This window comes from Schistocerca americana, chromosome 5, assembly GCF_021461395.2.
Source record: "Schistocerca americana isolate TAMUIC-IGC-003095 chromosome 5, iqSchAmer2.1, whole genome shotgun sequence".
Taxonomy (NCBI): domain Eukaryota; kingdom Metazoa; phylum Arthropoda; class Insecta; order Orthoptera; family Acrididae; genus Schistocerca; species Schistocerca americana.
The window spans coordinates 334180787-334203292 of NC_060123.1; the positions used below are offsets into that span (position 1 = coordinate 334180787).

A 22506-nucleotide genomic window follows, 5' to 3' on the forward strand; every position below is an offset into this window, starting at 1 on the left:
AATGTCAGACCATGAAATCTAAGTACAGGCTAGGATTAAAGCAGGAGTTCCCACACTTTTCCTGTGATGGATGAATTTGGTGGGACACATTGTTCATTTTCAACGTTAATAACGTTTTCAATAATAAGAACTTGTTTTATTCAGTGATTACTTCAATTTCAAATCATAAATAATAGCACAGAAATCATAATAGATTTGTTAAGTAGTAATTAACATCGTCAACATGTCGAAAACGATCCCGTGGAACACCAGTGATACGGGGAACACATTTTGGGGAACCCTGGTTTAAAGGAAGTATCCTTCAGCTGTTTGTTTCCACTATCCATCAAACAGACTAAACTTAGTTGCTAATGACCTTAAAAGTGGCAGAAAATTCGTAACACCATCTGAACAATAAAAGAAGTTATTAGATTTCTAAAGGAAGTGTATTGTCCCTTATACTAATTAAAGCTCGCACAGAGGTATTTAAGCAATCATTCTTCCTGCGCTCATACGCGGATGTATCGCGCGGAAACTTTAGGATATGGTACAATTAGAAGCAGCCCTGACACGCAGTTCACAGTGTTTTTAAAGTATGGAAGTCGATGCAGAAAGGCAGATAGTCATAGCTGGGCACAAGACCGGTTGCCTGGTTAACTTTTAAGTTAACTTTAAAAAAACGATAATGGACTCTTTAACTTACGTTAACTACTTTTGAGTCCGTACATTAGGTTCCAGCCCTTTAAGACAAAAATGACGCAACGCCGCCCGCGGAAGTCATGTTCTGACAAGTCCAGGCCATGTGAGTGTACGTCTGCGGCTGGGTGCGAGTAGTTGACGTAAACAGTCGAGTGTGAGCGATAAATGTTGGGAGTCTATTTTGTCTGTTTACTGCAAACTGCTTCTTGTTATCAGATTAACTATGGAAGTTAAATCACGGCAGGAAATGTATGTATGTCAACAATCGAGTAAAAGTAGTAAGAAAACGTACGGAAAAAGTCGTAGAAGAGGCTTTGAGGCATGAACCCGCCGATAGTTTAAATGGCAATAATACTTTAAGTGGCGGTGGCTGAAGCAGCAATAACGAAGACGAACAGGAAGATTTTTTTTTTTTTTACGTATGTGATTCAACCAAAAGAGAAGCCTCGTGGTCACACATCAGCAAAAAGTAAAGCCCAGGGTTTACTCAAAGTGTGGCTGTGCCTGAAATCAAAAGACTCATCTAACGATGCTGAGTTTCCAGGGGTGTACGTTGTAATAGGTTTACTTATTAAATATAACATCCCTATACCCTCGAGTGCTGCAGTAAAACGAGTTTTTTCTGTGGGCAAAGACATTTTATCTCCTTAACGAGCCTCGCTCTCGGATGAAAATATGTTGGCGTTCATGAATCGAAATATGTACTTTCTGTCATGAACTATCTGATTCTTCTGTATTTTATTCTCAGGTTATGTAACTTTGACAACTAAATAATTTTAAAACTGAATGATAATATGGATGAAACTGTTTTTTGTTTATCCTCGATGTCCCACCTACACTTAAGCAACTAACATATTTTTAAGACACAAAGGAATTGCAAACATTGGCATTGATTTGGCATTGATTTAAATCAATGGGTAAGGTTGAAAATTTGCTAAAATACTAGATCGCGGCAGTCATACTGTGTATGAAATAAAAACACATTATTTTAACTATTTTATGAAAAAGTGGATATTTTGCAACAAAAAAGCAGAAAGAACTAAAAATGTACACCTCATATGATTTTACGCTGATAATGTTACAAAAAGAAAAGTGTAAAGTATAGGTTCGTTTATGGATCTGACACTAATATTTATTGGGAAAAGGAAACTGTAAATTCCTATTCTTCCTGCTGATCAAATCAAACACTTTGTTCCTGAAACCAAAGAAGATACAAGCTTGACAGACGGTCCTCGCCAGTACTACTTCTCAGTCACGTTCTCACTCTACGCAATATGCTGAAGGAATGCTCTACGGTGCAAAATGTTGGGAAGCATGGTTTGGTAGAATACAAACTCCTTACTGCTTGATAAAACATAGTATCAGCAAGGATATCATGGAGCTTCTTTTTCATACACTCCTTATTTGTCCAGGTGTCATACTATAATCTGGTTTCTAGTTCCAAGTTGCCAATTTCTTAAAACTTTTTACGTCTCTCTTGAAATCTTCTTTCTTCCCCCTTTTCATTACATGTTAGTGAATAATGCACCTTTGAAAGGTACGTCTTCATCTTTTTCAAATCTTATGATAAGTTACCTGTCTATGCACAGTGTGTAAACTGGCGCTTTGAAATAGTCTTCGGGCGATGAGCACTGGATATTCACATTCCTCCTGTGGGTCTTGCTTCCCGCCAATCTTGGGATTTTTATTTCTATGTCAAGTTCCTTACAATCTTCTTTTATTGCTTCGGAAACGTTTGGGAATTCGTCATTGCTTCCTCTCTAGTTTTGAAAATGGGCTATCAGTTCAGTGTAGACACATGCGTAGTCTGAGTGGAAATATGTATCAATATACTGCAATTTTTTCACTGTTGGTTGTAGATATGAAGGAAGCGAGACAGATGGAATATGTGAATAAGCTGTTTAGTATTTCAAACATCGTCGTAAATGTTACTATATGTATCCCATTGTGAGACAAGACGGTTAATGCTATCATAGAAAAATGTTTGCAGTTGCCTACTATAACGATACTGCCTTCCCCAAAACTCTAATTAAATGTCTGAAACCATTTTTTATATGCATCTGGATAATTATCGGACAATTTAGTGCGTCCTAAGGCCTTGTATGTGTGTTTTTCTATGTATGATTATGTTCAGTTTGCTAACACTTGATATTCATTGTGAAAGCATATAGAAGGTTCTGGAAAAAGTATATTATCATGATTGTAAAGGGATTGTTGTCATTAACAAAATTATGTACAGGTTCCAAATCAAAAACCTAGTTGAGAAGCTGAAATAACAGATATTTAGTAACAAATATAAAAAGGCTGTGGATATGTTGGCATAAGTGGCTGTCGCCTATATTACCACAATTAGAATTGAATAACGAGTAAACAAAGAATACATCTTTATCTTGAGAAATAGCTTAAAAGTTATTACCAAGCGATGTATTTTCATTTGTTATACATTTTTATGTCCTCCTCTGTAATTAATATCCTTTGTAATTACATTTCTAATTAACCCTCGAATTGTTTACTTCACACAATTTTCTGATTTTTGGAATTTGAGGCCTTATTTATAACTTTCACGTATGTAATCGGATAAAGCACGAGTTCTATACTACCACTGAATGTTATAAACCAAATCCAAACTGTAATTAATTATGTAACTAAAATAATACAAGAGACATTATTGTAATTAAAGTTCAGATAAATTTTCATATTGAAAACTAGTGATGATACTATAAAAATTAGATCTATTAATATTGTATTTTTTACCTTATTCAGCTGTAACATCAATTTCTTTACATTTCGTGAATTTTAACTGTAACATTGAATTTGTACGATTTTAATAATGGAGTATTTTGTAATTTATTGTTAAAATTCTATATAAAACAAAGCAGCGATGCTGCCAGTCAGTCAGTTTTGAAGTTAGTTTTGGAAGTCAAAGAGATCAGTGAAGAAAGTCAGTCAGTGTTTTGTTAACATGACGAGTCTGCAGCTCAGTTGTCAATAAATTTTGTGAAGTTGGAAACTGCTATTTTCATCCATCAAATTAACTGCAGGCCAAGTTAAGTTAATTTAAGTAACGTTCAACAATATAGCGTCGTTATACTACGGAACCATGATTGTGCCCACGCGTGCAGCTCTTCGTCCGAAGCAAATCACCGTTCACAAACGTCTTTCTTCGGGGCTCCAAAACCACAGAAATCGCTTCGAGAGGGATCGGGTCTGTATGCAAGTATGTAAGGGCTTTCCCGTGAAACTTCTGCAGCGCAGTCGAAACGACCTTGCCAACATTTGGGCTAGCAACAGAATGATGCCGTCCGTCATCATCCCTGGACATTTGGACTTGATATCCACGTCTTCACGTGGTCACTGCAAAAACTGAAGTCCAAACGCCCAGTGATATTGATGGAGGGCCTCACTCTGTTGAGTGGTAACCCCCGACCACATGTTACCAAGGTCGAATCGATTACAGCGCTGACGTTTCACTAGGAAGCCTTTACACATCTTCCATACAGTGTCGATACCTGTCCATGTGATTTCCGTATTTTTGGAGCCCTGAAGAAGAACATTCATGCCCGTCGATTTGCTTCAAACGAAGAGAAGCACGTCTGTGTACAATCATGGTTTCATAGGTAAACGCAAACATTTTTCCCTTCAGCAATGTTCTAGAACTGTCCGCTGAAGTATTTTGTAAGCAGTTTCCTTTGTAGTGTGACAGCATATCTCCCCCTCCTGTTAATGAACCGAAGTCTGCCACTTACTTCACCTGCGTCTGCGTGGCCACAGGAGTTTCACTCGCATAAACAAAAATATTGGATGTTATTTATTGACTTAACTGTTGGGCCAACTAAAAATTGAAGACGAACTTTCATCTTCAAGTTGTCAGTACTTTCTCAAGGCATCAGATCCATACGTATCAAAAAACAACTATTTGAGCCCTAATACACGACCCTGAAGTACCCTAAAACTAATTGTGTTCAATCTCCTAGGAAGTATGAAATCTAATGGTCTGAACACGTTTTGTTATTTTGTTTACTAGGCCACGATGCGGACGTGATTCCGAGGCTTCAAGAAATATTTCTGCATATGCATCATTTAAGGATCTCGTGAATGAACATGATTATTAACAAAGAACTGTTTATAGACTAGGAATAAGTTCTTTCTCATATTCAATATAGAATCTAACGTCGAGATGGCCCTTTGAGAATTATACGGTGCATTTTTTTCCTCATCGTTCGCCAACAGGCGCTTGTGTTCCATCTCTCATGACTTCATTGTGGACACGACGGTAAACTTGAATCTTCTTTGACTCTATTGAAGCGTTAAGGTACTTCAAGTCCAATGGTCTTTTCAGTATACATCGATTTCAGCTATTTTCCCCTGGGCTCACATATTACTATTTATGTAAATTTCGCATCCATATTATGTTGAAATTAAGAACTATGTTGTGATTTTCTTCAGTGAAACAGTTTTGGATGATATAATTTTGTTTTAGTTGAGTGGACATTATGGCCATAAGGTCCGTAGTCGCTTTACAGTTCTTATGTTGCAAAGACGGATTTGAAATACCTTTAATAATTTAGTGTTCGGCGTTCATTCTACGGCCTTTCGGTTTATACCGTCACGAACAACGAGCATGTTGTCAAAAAAATTTGATGTATTGACTGATTTTACGATGGACCAAAACACATTACCCAAAACCGCATTCCGCTTTTCTTCCGTATGATGACAGACTAAATACTGTGTTTCTTTCCTGTGTGTAATGTTTTTCATTCTCAGATTGTGTAAGTGGACAGGTTTTTTATTCGTTCTTCTCTTTTTGCATGTTACTGCGCGTTTATAATTTATGCATCTTGTTTGTTGCTGAATCATTTCAAACATCCATCTTCTGCTAGCTCACTGTTATTTTTAAAGATTATCTGAGCGTAGCCATATACGCGCGTTTATTGGTCCTAGTCCATGTCGTTATCTTCACCACATTCAGTAACGAAAGGCCATTTATTTAAAATTTTTGTTGTTTCTAGATACCACTCTCGCAGTGATATTTGGCATCTCAAGGTTTCATAAGTATTACAATGATTCATTACTTTTTTGTCCTTGTAATTTTTCGGGTTCTTTTCTCTACACATGATCTGTATTTCTTATAGCACTATGGCTTGATGAATTCACTTTTGTTTATCCTGCATGGGAAGTGCAGTTTCGTTAACACTGTGAAGTACGACAATTTTAGTTGCACAAAATATTTCGATTAACTGACGCTATTTCGAAAGGAGAGCTTTTCTCGTTATTCGACCACCTCTTTTTTACTTACTCTTTCGGGATTTGCACCGAATTAGAACTCGTATAGCTATTTCTTTATGTCCGATGGAGCGGCATGTGCTGGTTCGTGTTGTAGAGATTCACGTGCTTCCTGTTTAATCTGGTTTGGCGATTAACTGGATATGACAATCCTTCAATTGCTGGTAAAAGCATAATTTGTGAAGATCGTATGTTAAAATTGATGAACGCCATTATATTTTCACCATAACTGACTCCGATTTATTTGTTTTGAAGATTTATCAATGTTCCGAAATTGTACACAACGCTTGACTTAGAGATACGTATGTTAGTGTCTCCATGATTGGTGTCGATTGCAGCTGGCTAGATTGCTAGTAGAAATATTTTTAAACGAACACGAAATGAAATGTGAAATACATTTGTCGTAGCATCCCACTAGTCGAAGGAGACAGTTGTGTAGCATTACTTTGAGGAAAAGGGGAGCTAATTTTGAGATTCACAAATTACATGAATTGAAGCTACGCTTATTTCATTGCAGGCATGCGTTTCGGATTGGTGCAAGTGAAGCTGGCGATGGTACACCTGCTGTCGAAGTTTAGCTTCCTGCCAGCTGGGGAGAAGCCATCCAAGCTCCGGATGGCCCCGAACAACCTCCTGCTAACGCCGGAGGGCGGGATAGAGCTGCGCGTCGAGCGGCGACAAGTGCCGGCTAGCTGAAGCTCCAGCGACTGCGGACAACACTCGTAACAGGATGACATTTCCCGCTGAAGCGAACCTGCTGGACAGAACCGTTGTACACATTCGTTTGTTTATTCGTTTCACCACATGGGCACGTCGCCAGTTATTACCTAAACGAGACTGATGTAACGAAACTGGCTCTGGTGAGATTAAACTACCGAATTTTGATTGTGAGTGTGCTTAACAGTAATACCCAGAAACGTAATGAAGCGACATTTAATGACTTGAGAGGAGGAAAAACTACATTTTGATACCAGAGTTACTGTAAGAGTCACGTTCGCATTTCGTAAACAAAACCCCTGTTGTTGTTGTGGTCTTCATCCTGAGACTGGTATGATGCAGGTCGCCATGCTACTGTATCCCGTGCAAGCTGCTTCATCTCCCAGTAACTACTGCAGCCTACATCCTTCTGACCTGCTTAGTGTATTCATCTCTTGGTCTCCCCCTAAGATTTTTACCCTCCGCGCTGCCCTCCAATACTAAATTTGTGACCCCTTGATGCCTCAGAACATGTCCTACCAAGCGATCCCTTCTTCTAGTCAAGTCGTGCCACAAATTCTTCTTCTCTCCAATTCTGTTCAGTACCTCCTCACCAGTTATGTGATCTACCCATCTGACCTTCTGCATTCTTCTGTAGCACCGCATTTCAAAAGCTTCTATTCTCTTCTTGTCTAATCTACTTATTGTCCGTGTTTCACTTCCATACATGGCTACACTCCATGCAAATACTTTCAGAAACGACTTCCTGACACTTAAATCTATATTCGATGTTAACAAATTTCTCTTCTTCAGAAACGCTTTCCTCGCCATTGCCAGTCTACATTTTATATCCTCTCTACTTCGACCATCATCAGTTATTTTGCTCCCCAAATAGCAAAACTCCTTTACTACTTTAAGTGTCTCATTTCCTAATCTAATCCCCTCAGCATCACCCGACTTAATTCGACTACATTCCATTATCCTCGTTTTGCTTTTGTTGATGTTCATCTTATATCCTCCTTTCAAGACACTGTCCATTTCGTTCAACTGCTCTTCCAAATCCTTTGCTGTCTCTGACAGAATTACTATGTCATCGGCGAACCTTAAAATTTTTATTTCTTCTCCATGCATTTTAATACCTACTCCGAATTTTTCTTTTGTTTCCTTTACTGCTTCCTCAATATACAAATTGAATAACATCGGGGAGAGGCTACACCCATAAAAAATATAAATTACAAAACTCTCATGAATGCTTTCGTAAAAGTAAGCGAAACAAATCGTCCTATTGCCCATAGACAGTTGCAAACTTAAGTAAGATCACTTATGACTTAAGAATATTGTAATATGACGATTTGCAGAAGGCTTTCTGTCACTGTACATCTGTCAGATTTAAAATTCCAGCTATATTTAGACCTTGCATCAATCAGAAACAACCTACTTTATTCATTATACTGACTGATTAGAGCCAGAAAGCTAATGGTCGACATCACTACCGACACACATTTTACCAAATACAACATTTAAATATGTAAAATTACTTTACATCACTGAATTTCCGAGAGCATATCTCCAAAAAGACATTTAAGTTACATATGATGGCAAACGGAAGCAAAAAGACACAAAGTCGGGTAACGGTACAGGATAAAATTGTGTATAGCGCATGGAATTGGGTAAAGCGGATTAAAGACGCATTATTATACTTAATTACTACCGTCTGGGTGACAGGAGAGAGAAAAACAAAACTTGACACACATTTAGAAAGCTGTGACCTGTACGTTTGCTATATGTGTCATAAGCAACACGAGAAATTAAAACTATGGCAGCGATCAGAATTTATCGTCAAGGGTGTCTTTAAAGCTTAGTGATTTCAATGAAAGCAAATTGTTGCAGCGGCCACATGTGCGAAGCTAAATCTTTTCCAGTTGATGTGTATCAAAGAAATACATTAAATGCAATGCAAGTGAAACTCACTTTTTTACCGTAGTTTTTCTTTTCGTTATTCTGCCAAACATGACATTTTTGCAATTTCGGGAGTAAAGTGGATCAGGTCCTGAAAATAGATAAAGCTTGCAGCAGAGGAAAAAATAGATAACAATTAAGGTTATTTGCGTGACTCAACGAGAAGAGTTAAGATCATTGAAATGACTTTACGAAAAGCTTCTTAAGTTCATTACGACAAGGGGTATCATTTCCTCGTTTCATTCAATACTGACAATATATATAGATGCCACGTAGGCAGATAAAGACAGTGGTGCAATCAGTTTTTAAGGAAAAAGGTGGCAAGTTGAGGATACATTTTGTATGTATTGATGCTGTTGACATTCAAACAGTTTCCATATTACACATATTTGTAAGATAACGGTGAAAGATTTGGGGAGGAGGCGATATAATGTCGCAGACATTAATGTGAACAATGTGCAGTTGATATAGTTGACATACATAACATAATAACATTACCAGGAAACCCATGGGAAACTTTTGCATTTTTATGGTTTCAAATAATGACAGTATTTGGAATAAGTGTAGTCGTTGGGATAAGGGTAGTTGCGTGAATGAAGAGAAAACATCTTTAATAATGAACCGAATGGTGTGAAATAAAAATCATGAATTTATGATACAACCCGGTATGTACATCTCCATGTGACCAAAAATAAGTTTTCCCTTCGGAATGTTTGTTCTTGGTTTTACGACAGGCAGAGATCAGAGTCTGTCAGTAGGGTTGTTTAATCTATAACTTTAACTCAACAAACATTTTCACTACAATAAGAACGTTAGGCCGTAAATCACAATTCAAGACGACGATGATGAATGTGTCATTTCTGGAAGTATATTCGTTTAGAAAAGTCAACCTGTACAACGGGTAGAGATAACGGACTATCGTGGTGGTGACAGTTGTTATCTGTGGGAATTCTGTTTACAAATTATCCAGTCAATGAGTACTTTCAAACAAATGAAATGGTATTTGGAATAAGATAAAAGGAAAAAAGTGTCTGTTATAATTGATTAAGAAGCTAACTCCGTAATACTGTAGGTATGAAGCTTGGCATCCATGAGGTCTCTTCTGCCTGTGAAAGTTAAAAGTCTCTTTCATGTTAAAATTTTCCACAAACTTGAAGCTTTAACGTAAAATCGGTATGAAGTGTCAAAAGCCGGTTGAAAAACCTTTATAAATATACGTTATTCATTCCTGTACGATTACTATGTGTTGAGAAAAAGAAATGTTGACTTGAGAAATAACATATATGATTGTTATTGGTTTTCAGTTTAAGTTCTTAAAATTATTTGTTATTTAACTGTATTTTCAATTGTAATTGTAATGTTGAAGGTATTTTTCATTTAAATATATACCATTTTTTAATATTCTTACAGTGATTCACTTTCCATCTTTAACTGGGTGAAGTGGTTTAAATACGAAAATATTTAGATGATCTACTTTACCCAAAGTAGTGAGCTAAAGCGCTTCACAATTTTAAAATTTGTATGTTGGTAACGGTGTCCTGCTAAAGTATTATGTCAGTCGCATCTGAAATATCATAAATGTACGATACCAGCCAATTTTTTTCAGATTCTCATTAATCATTCAAGTCTCAGCTCTTAAGAAAACTTCAGATATTGATCCAATTTACTTCAGTTTCCAGTAGTGGTAGGTAAATGATGTGGCTAACAAAGAGAACTTAGATACTCAATTTAGTGACTACAGAACTAAATTTATTACACAGAAACATTCTTTATAAACTCAGTTGAAATTAAGGTACGTTGTAAATAATTTGGACTGCTTTCAGAGATTTTATCGAAGGAATGCTTTATTATGGTACAAAGTTTCAAAGTTGCATTCACATGAACTCGCTCTCGCACACTCCCTGTTAGACTCACCCACTATAAATGTATCACTCTCTCTCCCTCTTGTGTAGTAGTTCCATTTAATATAGTTATTACAAAAATTACATGAAACTGAATTATTGTATTAAAAAACAAACATGTTAATAACAACAATAATATAGAAAAACATATCAAAAATTGTGTATACTTCAGTTTAATTGCCATACTCAAGTTCTCAAAGTGTTTAGCAAAAGAAAAAAAAATCGTATCTGAGACCTCTCTGATCTGACTTGTTTTGTATTACTTTTGTAGCAGTAAAATTGTCATGACTGTTATTTGATTCAATAATTATTTGGTAAGTCAACACGTAAGTTACACCTAATGTGCATTTGATCATTGTAGCAACAAGCCGTGAGTAAAAGAAGAGAAGGAAATGATTATCTCCTCGTAAGGTATAATTGGAATCCAGAGTTAGTTAGTTCCAGGTTCCTTAGATCACCGCAATGGGAAACAGCTGATTTCACTCTCACTGATTATGAAGTGGAGGCAGAAAGCGACGCAGTCACATGCTAACTGTAGGCAAACACCCCTAGATGCCATATATACAGCTCTCAAACGTCAGGTAAGATGTTTCCACACAGAGGACAGTTCCAGACCGAGAAGGGTTCCGTATCGAGAAGAATTCCAGCCAGTAGATTCGGATGAACAAGCCTACAGCAAGTACTGTGTCAGAGACCGTTATACTCAACTAGCATCCTATACTAAAGACTTGCAAAGCCTGCCTGTACATACCTTTGGACTACAGTTGTCGGTTTCCATCGTACGTATGTCTACATGTTCCTATGTCTGTAATCACATTCATTGTGATGAGCACTTGAAACTAAGGGTACCATCAGAACAACAGAATACAGCGCTTCCATGATTCGTGGTCTCTAGTACTATACATTCCTCTGTACACCCAAATCATAATAACGCTGTAGGGCGGGGTGGCTTTTTGTTCTATTAATTGAGCAGAGAATCTGGTGAAACCCACCTATGGTTTACATTTACTAAAGTTATAAACTACGGTCTGTGCTCTTTTGTATGTTCATTGCAAATACGTGAAAAAGCAATAAAATCGAATGCTCTGAACCTTCCCCTAACCCTTCGAACAAATCTGTCTTTCAATTGCTTTCCCTACTATATATTTCACTTTTTCTCCAATTTCATTTATCACTTCTTAGAAGTAAGCCTATATATTTGTAAGGTGTAGCATGCTACAGGTGTTAACTACTAACCACTTAGTAGGATACCATTGTTTTGTTTTCACTGTATTGTGGTTATAATATTGCATTTATCAACATTTAAAGAGAGTTGTCGTTCGCAACACCAAGTGAAAATCTAGTTCAAATCGCTCTACACTTCTCACCATACTCCAATGTCGATAGTTTCCTATAGGCAAGAAGAGTAAGTAACTATTCGTCGCAGCAACTAAATAAGACATTAAGAACAAACACTGGTAAGATGAATTCACCAAATTCAGAGCCCATAAACAATGTACAAAGCTTGAAGTTTATTTTTCATTCACGGATTTCCCTGCTTTAAAAGACGATGCTGACATAGTGAGTATATTGGGAGTCTTGTTGTCAACTGTGCCCCATTGTGAGGAGTAGATTAAGTCTGTCACGGACGTCATTTCTGCAACGTGCGTGACACGTTTTACAAGGACGCACTTTTTAACCGCTGTAGCCTTTCCGGTGGCCTCGCTCATCGTTCCCCCTGGCTAGCATTTATGCGTCCATTCGCGACGTTCGTTCGGGAGCGGAAAATTTGGCTTCATTTGCAGCGGTTTTGTCTTAGAAAACAACGTGAGAGCCTCAGAAAGCATACCGGATGACAGTAACAATATTTGTGTAAATTTGTTTCAGTTCTCAAGGACGAACATTTTTCTTCGTGCTTCTGTCAGATGTATTTATAATCCCTAGTTACACCATGAATATCAGTCGACATCTGGCATACTGATTGCAAATACTGAAAAACATGTGACACGAAGAAATATATGAGGGAGGCTGACTTCGTAACGTATTTAGAAAGAAACTTTAACCAAGGCTACGGCTGTCTTGTTCAGTGCGTTGTCATTCTTTCCTATGAGTCAACTATAAAACTTTCGGTGCATCTCATTTAACGCGTTAAAGGCAGCATAATTCCCATAATTAACGTTTTATTTCAATTAGTGTTCCACTTGCTGAAAATGCTTGTACTGTTCTCAGGCAACAGACACAGTTATGTTAAGTAACTAGCGTATCTTCTTCTATTTTCTTTTCAGTTATGAGCGTTAGCCAAGCTCACAGAGTAATTATAAGGTGAAGGAAAAAAGAACACAACGCTGACGACCGGTGCATCTCAATGCACGCAAAAACTATCAATGAAAGCAAAATAAAACAGTCTTTAAGATAATTTCAAAGTGCTACTGATGTAACATTCATTTCTTCTTTTTTATTTTTATTCCAGGTACTTCAAGCTAAAAAGAATGTTTTATTTGTAACTATACACCACACTTTTTTAAAGTCCTACAGACTGTAGTGTGAGCTGCAATGTAAAGCTGTTTTACTGCACCATATATAATGTTTTGGCATGCACTGCTCACCAACAGAAGTTATGAGAAATTCTGTACTGAATTTGCAGGGACAAATTATTGCACAATTTTGCCGAAACATTACTGAGCAGAAGCAAAAATACATTCATAAGTTTATTAAATTTACATCATTTACAGCAGCATTAAGGTGATGTATAGGAAACGAATACGATTTTGGAGTTATATTCATTATTATAATGTGAATTCTCATGTGCGACTTATATTTAAATTATATTCTTGTATGTTTCACACACATTTCCTGAGTATCATCAATGAGACTAGTAATATCTTCTATCATTTTTTGATTATTTACTGTCAGATGTTTGTAATTTTCCTGGCCATGAGGCAGACTCACATGTAGCTTCAGCTTGTAACTAGTACATTAGCATTTACTGAAAGTTTATTCCATAAGTATTAACCATGCAGAATTTTGCGCTATGGGGGTATGATGTGAGCTACAGTTTTGCTGCTTTAACGTTGTTCTGTCATTCTGTTAAACTTGAAGATTCAAGAGAGGCTCAAGCCTGGAATATTCATGTTTCAGTGCACTGCTTTAATTTCCAGTGTTCGTATGCTATCATTTTTCATCAGGTAGTGGGCTTTGGGAACATTTGTGCGAGTTTTGTACGTAGATGCTATTCTTCATCATCTTCTCCTTTTTTCTTCTACTTACTGCTCCTTAGTTTCGTCTTCTGTACGATCACAGGTGACTCCTTCAAGGAGGGGGTTTTCTTAACCTCTTTCTAGAACATCTACATACTCATCTGCTTCTGTCCTGTTCTTCTTAGAACTTCAGCGTCCTCTCTCCTCATCTTGTCCGCCTCAGTGGTGACCCTCCATCCGCTCACGTAGTTTTCTCTGGCATATTAATTTGTGTGTCTTTTTCTCGTCCTACTCGCTATCTTCCATACTCTTCTATTTATTCTAGACAAGTCAGTATCCTTCCTTCCTTACTAAAGACTATAACTGTTTGTTGGACTGTGGCCTTTGTCTTTGGAGGGCAAAGGCGAAGCAAGGAGCACAGGTTCTTGGCACATGATTTAATCTGCTAGGTAGTTTTATTTCTGCCTACACTCAGATGCAGAGTGAAATTTCATTCTGAAGTCCATACCGTTTACATACTCTATAATTCTTGCCATTTTAAGCAATATATATTCAGACGTTGTCCTCAGCTCCAGTACAACCTTCCTCTTGGTTTACGCTGTAGTTTTTCAGTTCCACATTTTTGGACAAGTACTTTCCCATGCGTTTTTATTTCTCCTATGTTCTAGTTGTTCGGTGTCAGATCTTACTAGTGCTATAGCTTCAGACGGAAATAACTTTGCAGCTACCATTGTTATCTTGTAGTGTCTGATACCTGCGTCTGTTGTACATGCTACCGTCAAATTTATGTTAGGCTTCATAAGGCAGTAGGCAGTTACAGACTCTGCCGTCAGACTTTTGTTGTCTCATCCGCATTTGGACAGTGTTTATTCAATATTCAGGACTGTGTTTTGTAAATATAGAAATGATGAGAAGCACCTGTACTGCGATTATGCTGAGAAAGTGTTGTCCTTGTAAAAATTGTCTAAGGAACTATTAAAGAAGAAGGTCTCACATCAATATTTGTGACAAATCAGTTATTATTTGGAGAGTAGTCATGCTTAGCTTTCAGATGTTGACATATCTTGCACAGCTTTCTCTACCGGAGCTAACGCAGACTGTCGAATTTGAGACTGACATAACTGAGTTTGCAACTCACAAAACGGGTGGCATTATGAATCATAAAATTCTCAGAAGTTGGCCGAACAACCGTAGCACAATGTTACCGTCGGTGTTTGATTAGCAGTTTCAGGAGCTATTTTTGTATTGTTTACCCTTTATGATTCACTGCAAGAGAGGCAAACCACTTTCTTGAAACTACGTTTCAGCTTTGTGGACAATCTTATAGATCATTTTCTTTAATGGATATCGAGTAAATTTGTGTTGGCTACATCTGTACAGAAAGTCACATTGTGGGAAACGTCTCGATTTACTCAGTATAGGGAAGATGCTTCTGGAATTCGCACATTTTGAAAATCTTATATCTACATACTCGTAGTTCTACAGCTACCGTATATCAGTTCATGAGGCCACGGTTCGCAGTATGTTTTACACTGTTTTAATAATTCTCATTTCACTGAAAACTTGGTTTCCAGTTTGACCTACATCATTAATCCGCTGGAATTTTTACCATTCATTTGTAACGATTCCATTCTTATAAATTCGCAATAGTAACTGACGATGTAGGAATGGCTTGCTGTAGACCTCCATGTTCAACAATGTACAATGTACGGTGTAGTCCGAAACACTTGTGCACCAGCATTGTGCTCTTTCGGCGGAGATGCCACAGATCACCATCTATCGTACCTCACATTCTATGAAGAGTCGTGGGCGTCCAACCACTTATCACCCAGTGGTAGTTTCATGTACTTCTCTTTCCACAGACGTTCACGACAGTAGCACGGGACAATTCCACCAGCTTCGCCGTTTCCAATATATTCGTGCACAAGCTCTGCTTATATATCATCTGCCGTTTGTCAAAGTCGCTTATCTCGGTGGATTTCCCCCTCTGTAGCCATATCTTCTCTAGAGTGACTCCTCGTCCGTGCCTCCTCCGCTTACATACTGTTTTATCTCCGCACGTGCCCGCAAATCCACCAAGCGGCATCCAAAGTCGCGTTGGGCAGTGGTCATACTGTTTTGACTTATCACTGTACATACGATATGTATGCATTATTTTGAGATATATACTTCGTTACACTACTGGTCACTAAAATTGCAACACCATGAAGATGACGTGCTACAGACGCGAAATTTCACAGACAGAGCTTTTCAGAGCATTCACACAAGGTTGGCGCCGGTGGTGACACCTACAACGTGCTGCCATGAGGAAAGTTTCTAACCGATTTCTCATACACAAACAGCAGTTGACCGGCGTTGCCTTGTGAAACGTTGTTGTGATGCCTCGTGTAAGGAGGAGAAATGCGTACCATCATGTTTTTGACTTTGATAAAGGTCGGATTGTAGCCTATCGCGATTGCGGTTTATCGTATCGCGACATTGCTGCTCGCGTTGGTCGAGATCCAATGACTTGTAGCAGAATATGGAATCGGTGGGTTCAGGAGGGTAATACGGAACGACGTGCTGGATCCCAACGGCCTCGTATCACTAGCTGTCGATATGACAGGCATCTTATCCGCATGGCTGTAACGGATCGTGCAGCCACGTCTCGATCCCTGAGTCAACAGATGGGGACGTTTGCAAGACAACAACCATCTGCACGAACAGTTCGACGACGTTTGCAGCAGCACGGACTATCAGCTCGGTGACCATGGCTGCGGTTACCCTTGACGCTGCATCACAGACAGGAGCGCCTGCGATGGTGTACTCAACGACGAACCTGGATGCACGAATGACAAAACAACATTTTTTCGGATGAATCCGGGCTCTGTTTACAGCATCATGATGGTCGCATCCGTCTTTGGCGACATCGCGGTGAACGCACATTGGAAGCGTGTATTCGTCATCGCCATACTGGCGTATCACCCGGCGTGATGGTATGGGGTGCCATTGGTAACACGTCTCGGTCACCTCTTGTTCGCACTGACGGCACTTTGAACAGTGGACGTTACATTTCAGATGCGTTGCGACCCGTGGCTCTACCCTTCATTCGATCCCTGCGAAACCATACATTTCAGCAGGATAATGCACGACCGCATGTTGCAGGTAGTGTACGGCCCTATCTGGATACAGAAAATGTTCGACTGCTGCCCTGGCTAGCACATTCTCCAGATCTCTCACCAATTGGAAACGTCTGGTCAATGGTGGCCGAGCAACCCGCTCTTCACAACACGCCAGTCACTACTCTTGATGAACTGTGTTATCGTGTTGCAGCTGCATGGGCAGCTGTACCTGTACACGCCATCCAAGCTCTGTTTGACTGAATGCCCAGGCGTATCAAGGCCGTTATTAGAGCCAGAGGTGGTTGTTCTGGGTACTGATTTCTCAGGATCTATGCACCCAAATTGAATGAAAATGTAATCACATGTCAGTTCTAGTATAATGTATTTGTCCAATGAGTACCCATTTATCATCTGCATTTCTCCTTGGTGTAGCAATTTTAATGGCTTGTAGTGTATTTTAGGCCTGTGGTTTGAAAATGGGCGTGTCAGACCGAAACCTATAAACGCTACAGCTGGGTTTTATATCTGTGCAACTCAGATGGACGAAATAAAAAATTATCCAACTTCCTCTGTACAGAACAGATGCGAACCTACCATCCTGTGGCAGCATTCCTTGAATAAGGAACAAAATAAACTTTGGAAAACAAAGAATCTCCTTTATACAAGGTCTCAGGAAAATTATTTATTGAGGAAAATTTGCCACTTCTCATATCGTAACAACCCCTCAATTTTTTTCTTGTTATTGTCTATATTACCGTTCCCAACAATAAAGAAGTCAAAGAGTTTGCGGTTGAAGAGATGTGTTTCACACTGTCGAAGACGAACAAGGGCCCATAGCTCTTAAGGTATGTATTTTACACCCCATATTTACTGGTTATGTTTTCCTGTTTTTGTCCATACTGTGAGAGGTGTAGTGGTTGTAGTCGTCAGAAGTGTATACCCTTGAGACGCAAAATTAAAACCACCGTGACTAGAAAGCGAAGTGAAACTCCTTAGGCAACGACGCTAATTTTCTTTTGGAAGTTAGTGAAACAAGTTGCGCAACGGATAATGTATTATATAGTCTGACTTTAACAGAGGTAAGCCCACCTTTAAACGTTGACAGTTATGCATGAAAAATACAGGTCAATCACCACATGATAGCACGTTTTAGTAAAGGCAGGTATCTAACTATTACATGAAACTGCACGCTTATAAAGATGCTATCGATTTCCCTTCATGAGCGTTCAAGTGAGAATACCTCCAACAAGAAAGCAATGAATGCCAAGATAGAGAACCGTTATGTTTAATTTCGATCTTGGTACCTGCTTTAGAATCGCGTAATGGAAATTGTCGATGGTCAATTGAAGAGAAAATCAGAAAGTGCTAGTGAAAAGTGAACTTGAAAGAACAAACATTGTTCACAGATGCAAAGTGCATCCTGCAAATCAAAGAACTAAGCGTGGTCATCGATTACTGAAACCACTAACTCCGGAAAGTTAACAAACACCGCGCCCTGTGAGCTATTCAACGGAAAAGGATTGCTGGTTGTCTCTCACCAAACAAACTTCCAATACTACGCTGTATTCGCGCCAGCAGTTAATAGGGTACTGGACACAGCTACGCGTGTACGGCCAGCAAGGATATAAGGAAGACCGTCGCCCGAGAAGGCAGGAGGCTGAGTTTGTCTAAACAGAAATTCTAACGTCTCCCTCAGGTTCTGGAATAGCTCCAAGCCATCCATCAATGACGGTATTGATTCTGAGTGCCGTTCAATCTCCAGCCAAGATCTGATGAGAATACGACCACTGCCCCTATGAAATTTCAAGGTTTCGGCAGAGTGCCAACAAGAGTGAGATTTTTTTGTTTATTTCACGGATGGGAATATGGGCAGAAGCTAACCGTCTTTCTAGCCACATTTCAGAGCAGCCGTTGAGACTCTGTTTCTTGCAGTTCCCAGCGTAGCGGGAAGTTCACGTTTGTAATAGGAACAACGGAGTCCCATACTACCGAAATCACGAATACGTTGGTAAACGGCCAGTGTGTAAGTGGTGTGGAAACAGTAGCCAGCTTGAAGTGAAGCATAATGAACCCGAGAAATCAGGGGTGGCTACGCAAGGGTTAATTCGCGAGATTGCAGGGCATACAACAAGAATATGAGAGCAGACTTTCGTCCAGGCGATCAGAAGAGAAAGCCACTGGCGGACAAAACAAGGTATAAAGATAACTATGAGCGAGAGACAATACTACATGCCGATAGTAGAAGAGGAAATGTGTACGTCCTGGTGCAAAGAGAATAGAGAAATGGGAACAAGATTAGTTTCACCTTGACTCCACCCTGGACCTAATAGAGAGGCGCAAATTGTGTCAATAAGATTTATAAAAACCGGCAAACATAACACAAAAATGATATACGATCAGAGAGATAGACTTCAAGAATTAGTTAGTTATAAAGGCGATACAACAAAGAAGCCTGTGAATAGTAACGAAAAAATTGACGATTCAGTAGGTCAGGCAGAGGACAATGTCGTGGGCGGTAGCAAAGTGCAGTCAGATGGGGATGTTACGTTTAATGAAGAGAAAGACGAAGAAGATATCAAAGAAGATGATCCAGGAGTACTGAAAATGTGGTTTTAAAGCTATCAAGTGCTTCTAATGCTGAGCCTTTAAGCGACCTTGCAACATTATTCGAAGTAGTGGCAGATGTTGATGTAGAAGACGGTTATGACCCTGAGGAAGAGAGCAGATGCCGCCTCAAAAATGGTATTTGCAATATCACAAGCTCTAATTAAAGAAGAAACACCAGATTTGAAGAAGGACGAGACAAACATTGTAACATTATCCGACATGTTGTACACAAATACAGGAAATCTAGATATATTCAGGCAGAATTATACGCCTCCAGAATGAGAGCCAGAAGATACTTCTCATTAAAGAAATACAGGCCGTGGTTAGAAATCAAATTTCTGAGCTTTGAAGAAGAAGTACGGAAAGGAAGAGATGGAACATTTGTACGAAGCAAATAAATGAAAACGTAAAAGACAAGAAGCAACCCGAAACTATTAAAACGAAAATAGAGCGCCGGCAGTTGTGCCCGAGCGGTTCTAGGCACTTCAGTCCGGAATCGCGCTGATGCTACGGTCGCAGGTTCGAATCCTGCCTTGGGCATGGATGTGTCTGATGTCCTCAGGTTTAAGTAGTTCTAAGTCTAGGGGACTGATGACGTCAGATGTTAAGTCCCATAGTGCTCAGAGCCATTTGAATTTGAAAATAGAGCACTTAGAGAGGGAAGGGGCTTACCCCTGAAAATCGATGGAAGATAACAAGGGGGTATCTGAATGGATGAGGCTGCAAAATCCACCAGTGTCGAAATGCATCCAGTCCGGAACGATATAATGGAGCAAATGTGAATAACGATGAGACAAACTAAACTTCGAATGATGCCGCCACGAACACACGAAGACGAAGGAATAAACAAAAATGGTTTAGATGGCTCTAAGCACTATGAGACTTAACATCTGAGGTCATCAGTCCCCTAGACGTAGAACTACTTAAAGCTAACTAACCTAACAACATCACACACATCCATGCTCGAGGCAGGATTCGAACCTGCGACCGTAGCAGAAGCGCGGTTCCGGACTGGAGCGCCTAGACCCGCTCGGCCACAGCGGCCGGCAAGGAATAAACCGAATAAACAGAAACACAGACGTGAAAGAGCTGTATCAAAAAGGTGAGATACTGAAAAGGAGAAAAGTGAGAAAAGAAAACGACACCAAAATATTCGAAGCAAGGGGCTAGCAAAGGAAAAGGGCGATACCGTACATAGCCTTGAACGCCCAGTGTGACGAAGAAAACATCGCGATCCGATTTTTCGTTTTTTCTTTTTTTCTTGTTTTTTTTCGTGCACTAGCGGCAGTTGTTAGGTACGAATTGTGAATTACAGATTATGTTAGATTAAGCAGTACCAGCAGTGCCCAGGTAAAGCTAGTTTAAATGCTTTTGCAATAGCAATAATTTTAGGAAATGTCATACACGTTTCTGTACGTCTTACAGAATAATTACTAATAAGGTTTCAACGGCACCACAACTATTATTCATGGTAATGCCCAAAATACATGATACAGTGACAATAATGTGACCACCGGCTACGTTCGACGTCAGCGTGCAATAACCACTCACAGAGGGCAGGTGGGAGCACTGGCAGTGGAGGGTGTATAATGCGGAAAACAGTGCAGTCGTTGGCATAATGTGGAAACGGAGTGATTTATCTGACGTCCAGAGGGATTTCATCATTGGCTTCTGGGCCAATGGTGGAAGCATTACCGAAACGGCTGAATTGCTTGCTGCCGTGGTTAAAGTGTACCGTGCACGGCAAAAACCACTACCCAAAACCGGCGACGAAGCAGCTGTAGTGCATTACGGGCCATAGGTGAATGACAACTGTGGAGATGTGTACAGGCGAGTAGACGTGCAGCTGTGGAGCAGCTGACCGTCCAGATGAACCAAGATGCTGATATTTGGTAGAATTTGCTGAATGATCGTCGAAGAAGCACTGTTGGTACACATATGATGTCTTATCCTTTTTGTCATTCATGGCAGAATGTTCTCAACCAAAATACTATAAAAAATAGAGGGCGTAGTCTTACGATGATGACGATGTGGGGCGCTCAACTGCGCCGCCATCAGCTCCCATACAAAGTCCCAATTTTTACACAGTCCATTCTTGCCACTGTCCCAAATGATGATGATGAAATGATGAGGACAACGCAAACAACCATTCCTCGGGTAGTCTTACGATGGAAGGCCGTTTGTTTTGTCAGTGCCTACCGCTGACACACGTCGAGCTGCAGCTGTTACGTAGCCCACTGCGCACATTCCACGCGCATGGAGTCGCCATTTCCCTCCACCAAGGCCTGCAGAACTGTCATGGCGCTATCTTGTTGATGCGCGTTGCGTCGCGTCGCCGAGAGCGTAGTGCCAACTCCGACTGCAGGCCTGTAAATGCGCTTACCAAGGTTCCATTCCTGCTGCTTACTCGGCCACCGCTTGAACAGTCGAAATGACGAAGCCACAAGAAATCACGCAACCTTGGCACCTGTGTGTGAGGCACTTGATTACCTTACTTACCCCGATGCTGGAAAAAAAAAAAAAAAAAAAAAAAAAAAAACAGTTTGAACAGAACAACCTATGTTCACTAGCACTGACAAATCCATGCAAAATATTTTCCTAGCCTACACTGGAATTCTTGTTGGCAACCAAGAGCTTTTCCTCTCATATGGTCTGGAAGTCGACTATCCCTGCATTTCCAAAAAGGTTCGTAGGTAATTACTTACAGTTTGCTGTGATCTGCGTTTCCTCTCATCTGGTCTGGAGAGCGCACTACCCCTATATTTCCGAAATATAAGTACAATTTAATATTCCAAACTGAGTGGCGATATGTGGCCTTTGCAGATGAATCATGTTCCTTCGAACAGATAGCCGTGGGCGTGTATGGCGAGATACGTCTGAGAGCAACACTTTCAGGCTGGAGGAGGGAACTTTATTCTCTGGGGAATGTTTTTGTGGCATACCTTGGGTGATCTAGTCATTCTGGAAGGCGTAATGGATCAACAAAAGTACGCATCTATCCCTGGTGGACCATGTCCTCTCCTAAAGGCAGTTTGTTTTACCTAGGCATGATGACATCTATGAGCAGGACAATGCAACGTGTCACACAGCTCGCAGTGTACGTGC

General features: G+C 39.8%; 1 protein-coding gene across 1 annotated transcript in view; it reads left to right on the forward strand.

Annotated features, from left to right (window-relative positions):
- Nucleotides 1-6846, forward strand: part of LOC124615919 (cytochrome P450 6k1-like) — a 46278-nt gene extending 39432 nt beyond the window's left edge. The window contains exon 5 of the mRNA XM_047144100.1: nt 6479-6846. Within this exon, the coding sequence (XP_047000056.1) occupies nt 6479-6657 (179 nt within the window). The 3' untranslated portion in view covers nt 6658-6846. The remainder of the gene's footprint in view (nt 1-6478) is intronic.
- Nucleotides 6847-22506: the final 15660 nt, after the last annotated feature.